Source organism: Microcebus murinus, chromosome 16 (genome assembly GCF_040939455.1).
Source record: "Microcebus murinus isolate Inina chromosome 16, M.murinus_Inina_mat1.0, whole genome shotgun sequence".
NCBI classification, from domain to species: domain Eukaryota; kingdom Metazoa; phylum Chordata; class Mammalia; order Primates; family Cheirogaleidae; genus Microcebus; species Microcebus murinus.
Genome location: NC_134119.1, coordinates 54,970,496 through 54,976,550, shown reverse-complemented (window position 1 = coordinate 54,976,550; position 6,055 = coordinate 54,970,496). Strand labels below are relative to the sequence as shown.

The window sequence follows — 6,055 nt, the reverse complement described above, 5'->3', positions numbered from 1 at the left end:
CCTAGGGGTCAGGTGGGCGGGCATGAGAGCAGCAGCCCCATTCTTCTGCAGTCCACTTCCTTATCTGAACAAAACCTCCTTGGACCCAATGGCAGGAAACCAGGCCTCCCACACCCCTGCCCACCTTGTGGGCTGCACCCTTCGGGAGGGCTGGAGTTTGCCCGCACTTCCTCCCTGTCGTGAGGTGGGTGGGCGTCCACTGACCTTCTCAGCTTAGACTCACTGACGATCCACGAAGTGGCTGTAATTGTATTTATTAGATTAACAAGGCAAATGTAAACTTTCTGTGATACAATCAGTCTGTGTATTGGTTGACTCAGGCAGACAAGAAGCCACAAGGAAACAAAGAAGTAATAATTTGTGGAGAGACGTTATTAACCATGTTCTTCCCTGAAGCTACGGGGACAGGAAAGGTTTCTTTTGAGCCCTGAGACACTCTGGGGATCTTGAGGCCTACTGTGCCCCTCTACTGCAGCAAGCCCCTGCCACGGCGGCCTCACGTTTAGGTGCTGTTGATAACCAGCTCTCCCTATTCAGTCTGTCTCGCCTCGTGGCTACACAGACCACTCTCCTCTCATGCGCACCACTTTCTGTTTCAGCTGCTAAACAGGCTCAGCACCACTGGTTGGGCACCCTTTTGTGGGAGTACATATGTCTGTCTCAACCTCCTCTTCCTCAAATGGCTCCGTGGTAAAATCTGGTCACCACCACACTCCAATGCCGGAGACACAGGAGAGCTCAGTGTGTCAGCGTGTCCCACGCTAGCTGTCATACCAGTCAAGGAAGAGCAAGGAGAAGGAGCACATCACAAGGAAGAAGAGGATCCACACACGGAAGCCAGCGTTGTTTTTAATGGCCTGGGCAGGGACAGGAGCACAGGTGTTTTTATCAACAGGATTTTGGTTTTAAAAGCCCCCAAATGCTCTATTCTTACCATGTCCTCTCCCAGTTGAGGCTATAGCTGTATGTGTTGCTCAATCCTACACTTACCTTAATAGATGACTTAATTATTAAGCAAAACCAAATGGTGAGTTTAAAATCTATCAGGAGACAAATGGGTTCTATTTTCCTTGCTGTTTAGGACCTCCATAATTTGGAGGTCCTACGCAATTCTCCCAGGAAACACAACACTCCAGAAATCACTCACTTCTGTCCCAGGCTTAACGGCTCAGAGCAGAGTATGGCCCTGGGCTTTGCGTTTTCTAATAATGCAAGGTCACTGGTGACCTGACCCTGAGGACTGAGCTCTGGAGACAGAGTCCAGTCAACAGAGATGGCCTGTGGTATCCACCATAAGCAACAGACAGTCTCTGGCCTCTTGCGGGGGGGCCAAAAAGTTTGTCCAGTGGTGTCCACCCCTGGATTTAGGGAGCTGGCCTGACCCTTGCCAAGAGTACCCTCACTGGGCCCAGATTACACCCTGAAGCATGATGAGCCTTTGCTTCTCAACAGTAGCTGAAGTTGGACCAGTGGGTCTCACGAACACATGTGGCTTCGCTGGGACTGCCCCTGACCTCAGTTGTGTGATTGGCCCTGTGAACTCTGCTAGTGAGACTAATGCTACTGCTAAGACCCAGGACACCCAGAGAGTACCCACCTCTCTTATGTCTTCATTGCCCTCCTTGATGTTCTCAGTCGCCCCTACAACTAACTGGTGAATGCTGTCAATCTCGGCTTCCTGTTGAAGAAAGGAGTGTCAGCTAAACACAGGTTGACAACCCTTATCTGAAACACAAAATGTTCCAATGAGCATTTCCTTTGAGTGACACATCGGAACTCAAAACGTTTCAGATTTTAGAGCATTTAGGATCTCGGGTTTCTAGATTAGGGACATTCGACCTGCCCCCTACCCCCAGCACACATCAGGATACAAACAGCAGCTGCCCCTTTTCCTAAGAGCCAGGGCTTACCTGCACAGCACCTTGAGAAGTAGCTTTCACCCCTTTTTTTATAAAAGGGAAACTCAAGGCTCAGAGAAGTTTACAAACTTGCCCAAAGTCACGCAGCAACTAAGTGGCAGGACTGGGATGAGACTCCCACCTTGCTGGACCCCAGTGCCTGTACTCCTTCCACCCCACCTGCCATCTCCTGTGTCACTGGCCTGATGGCAAGGACAAAAACAAAGTTGCTGTTTGTGGGGCAGCCACCACATGCCAGGGGCTTTCCCTGCAGTCTCTCATTTATTCTTTCTGAAGTCCACAGAAGCAAGCTTCAAAACCTTTGTGCTTCCAAACACACATGCTAGCTTCAAAAATAGTGCTTTGTGTTTTACTATTACATCTCTAAAAAATAGGCTAAAATTGAAAAATCAAAATAGGATTTTTTGCTTGCAGAAAATACAAGCCCCTGTATTACTCCACAGCCTTGGAAAGCTTGAGAAGGGCGGGCCTGACACACGGGCGCTGGCCGGGGCGCCCTCGCCACCCTGCAGGAGTGTGGCCCACCGGGATGGCTGCAGAGGCAGGAGCGCCTGTCTCCCTCTCCCTTTGGCAGTGGCAAAAGGAAGCTATGCTGTATATGCTGCATGTACACTGTGGCTTCCGGACAGGTTGGAGAGGAATGGACACTAGCGTGGCCTTTTGGAGAAACCTGACTGATACAACACCACAGGGAAAAAAGCTACCTTTGGCCACCTTGTTCCCAGAGATCAATATTACTGGCATGGCTTTGCTCTATAATCACACCTTTTTTTTTTTTTTTTTTTTTGAGACAGAGTCTCACTTTGTTGCCCAGGCTAGAGTGAGTGCCGTGGTGTCAGCCTGGCTTACAGCAACCTCAATCTCCGGGGCTCAGCGATCCTACTGCCTCAGCCTCCCGAGTAGCTGGGACTACAGGCATGCGCCACCATGCCCGGCTAATTTTTTGTATATATATTTTTAGTTGGTCAATTAATTTATTTCTATTTTTGGTAGAGACAGGGTCTCGCTCAGGCTGGTTTCGAACTCCTGACCTTGAGCAATCCGCCCGCCTCGGCCTCCCAAAGTGCTAGGATTACAGGCGTGAGCCACCACGCCCGGCCTAATCACACCTTTTTAAAGAATCTCAAAGTGGGGTCTGAGTGACCACTGCCAGTGTTCCCATAAGAGTACTGATATGAACCACTATGCAAAACTGGCGGAAAAGATAAGACAGATACCGGTTCCTTAGGTCTTAGAAGCTCCGGAGAAGCCAAGGCAAGGCTCTGGCCTGTGCTGTGCACACCCCTGCCAGGGAAGCGCTGGGGTGCTCTGAGGCAGGCAGCGCCCCAGCAGCTCTCTCCCATGCACCTGGCCTGGTCTGTCCCAGCACTCTGGAGCAGCTACTTACAAACCACAACCACCGAGCTAATAGCAGCTGGTCCTCCTCGGTAGCTGGGCTGACTCTAGGAACCTTAGAAATGGTACAATTCTGATTTCTAGTGCTTTTCAGTACATGTAAGATACACCGTAGCAACGTTCCCTTTGCCCGTGGCCACCGGTTGCACTGATAAGACAGGACCCTGCCTGTATTTGTCACGGCCACACCTAGAAATAACAGCAGTCCACACGTTAGGAGCCTGCCACAGGCCAAGTGTGTGCCAGGCAACTTCTTACTCACTGGCTCTGACGACGAGGTGGGTGACTTGAGCCCTGTTTTACAGAGAGGGACAGGGCGCAGGGCCGCAGTCCAGGTCTAACTCCGCCAGGACCCTGAGCACCTGCTACCTCTGGACCCAAGCCTGTGTGCTCTGAGAGGAGACGTCTGATCTAACTGTTCTATGTGTAATGAGGCTGAACTGCTGACCGTCAGACTGGAGAGTCTTTACCAAGCCAGCCACCAGGCTCCTCAGTTAAGGCTCAGCGTGCATACGTGTGAGTAGTTCCTTTAAGGCGCTGTTTGAAAGGGCACCTCTTATGAGCCTGAATTTCCAAACTGTTGTTAGACTTAATGTGCCTCATTTACAATGATTTTACTCTGACCGTGTGGTTTAGGAGAGCTGCTTTGTGAATGAAGTTTCTTAAGCCAGGAATCCCTTTAACACGCTGGAGAAAAATGATTTTGTCTTTCAAATCCTTCCACAGTCTTTGGGTGCTGAAAACAAAAGGGTAAATTTCTCAGGTTTTTAAAATTTTTGCCAGTTATTGGCTGGAAGAATTTCAGAACTGTACCAAGAAATAATGTGAACATTCACTAAAGAGAACAAGCCTATCTCCCACGAAGACACCACACATGAGGTGGCATGGTCCGGCACTCTGCGAGGCCCAAATCTTAGCTCCTCGCAGTGCCATACAGTAATCCTGAAGAGTCGCTCCCCTTCCCAGATAGGAAACTGCAGCTCAGAGGGCTCCCCAGCTTACACGAGGGCCTTGTGGTCACCCTGCCTCCCAGGTGCCACCGTGTGCTCTACCACACAGGGTGGCACCTCCCCCTGCACCATCTATGTGCAAAGGCTGCTCTGAGGTGAGGAGACTCTCCCTGAGGAGCCTTGCAATGTGCTCTTGCTGACAACATGCAGCTCTGCTTACAGTCAGGGATCATCAGACGCCTTCAGAAGAAATGTCCTGCGTTCTCAGCACATTCCCCTTTTAAGTGAAAACTCAAAAACTACTTGTTTTTTTACCTGTTGCAAAACCTTTTCCGTGAATATCTCCTGGAGCCTGGAAATTTCAACCACTTTCCCTTCAATTTGCCTTCATAAAAAGAAGAATTGATAGATTACATATTCACTATTAGAACTTGGTAATCTAACTAGAACATTACACATTTCTATAGAGATCATCTCTTCCAAGTGAAGGTGGGAGAGGAGCAGGGGCCATACCATGGCGGGTGGGGGAAGAGGAAGTGGGCAAAGGAAGGTGATCTACTTACTAGTTTGGCTTTTCTGCCTCCCAGCTTGGTCCAGTGTGCTGGGCTTTTTGGAAATATGCTGTACCATGTAAGCTGACCCTCAGTCACCAGAGGCGGGTGTGCACAGTGCCCCTTGCACTCTGAGTCACTGCATGGGGACCAGGGAGCGCCTGGCCAGGCCCCAGTTGCAAAGCACAAAGTCCCCAGTAAGTCCTATGACCAGCCCAGTAAAGCACAGTAATGTGGTGGGATTCAAAAGACAGCACCAGAATGTCTGATGACCGGACTCTGTCACTGCCCAACAGGTTAAAGAAAAAAGTATATTTCACGTAAGCCAACTCCCTGTCACAAGGGAAAAAAACTGATTCAGATTGAAAATAACACATTTGGGTTTGGTAACTGAGTGTCTCTCCACCTTGAAACACTTCAGTGAGCCATCTTCCCTGTGTCAGGGTAGCATGGGTTACCCTTGCGGTAGGCTGGGGGCTCACACAAGTCTAGAGATAGCAGCTCACACGGGCTGAAGTACTGCTCTAGCACAAGCCAGCAACAGGAAGTGGCAGGAGCTGAAACATGCTGGGGCAATGCGCTGAGGTTCCAGAGGTCCGGTGGAGGTGAGGGAAGGGAGGAGACGCCAAAAGAAAAGGAGTGCATGTCCAGGCTTGGGGAAGGCACAGCCAGGTGGAGCTGGGCTGGTCAGAGAGAGGGCCAACACATTCCTCTCTGAGGGCAAAATGCCAGAGCCCCTTGGGGGCTGTCACCTGCACGGAGAAAGTCTCCAGGCTGTGCGTGCAGCATCAGGACCTGTTTTGGGGACATGCCCATAATGCAGTAAGACTTTGCAAAGACCCAGGCCTTATTTCCAGAATGCTCCACACATTCCTATAGAACCTGAGGCTGCTGAGTGCTTTCCCTGGAGGGCCAGTGGTCACATAGGCTTGGTCATGGCTTGCCTTCTGCATCCCTGACTCCCTGCTGGATGAGGGAGAAGGCAGACCCCAGGGGAGCCGTCTGCAGGAGGGTTTCCCTTCCTTAGAGAAGGCCCCCCATTTCATTTGAATGATATGTAAACAGCCCACATTGGGTGTTAACTGTGTCCAGGTAACTGGCCATCACTAACTGATCCCCTCTGGTCATGAGGCCCTGGGAGCTCGGCAGCAACAGGCAGGGGTGGCCTCCCAAAGGCCTGCGAGCCGTGCGTGGGGGCTTCAGCAGCATCCCGCCAGGATGGCTCAGGGGGGCTGCACGT

The 6,055-nt window shown here is 50.9% G+C and overlaps 1 protein-coding gene across 2 annotated transcripts in view; it reads right to left on the bottom strand.

Moving 5' to 3' along the window:
• Nucleotides 1-238: 238 nt before the first annotated feature.
• The window catches only part of STX18 (syntaxin 18), a 129,872-nt gene continuing 124,055 nt past the window's right edge, over nt 239-6,055 (bottom strand). For both annotated transcript variants that reach the window (XM_012739700.3, XM_075992958.1), the window contains 3 exons: nt 4,580-4,649; nt 1,598-1,678; nt 239-857 (listed from right to left, as the gene is read on the bottom strand). In XM_012739700.3, coding sequence (XP_012595154.1) covers nt 762-857; nt 1,598-1,678; nt 4,580-4,649 — 247 coding nt within the window. In that variant the 3' untranslated portion in view covers nt 239-761. The remainder of the gene's footprint in view (nt 858-1,597; nt 1,679-4,579; nt 4,650-6,055) is intronic.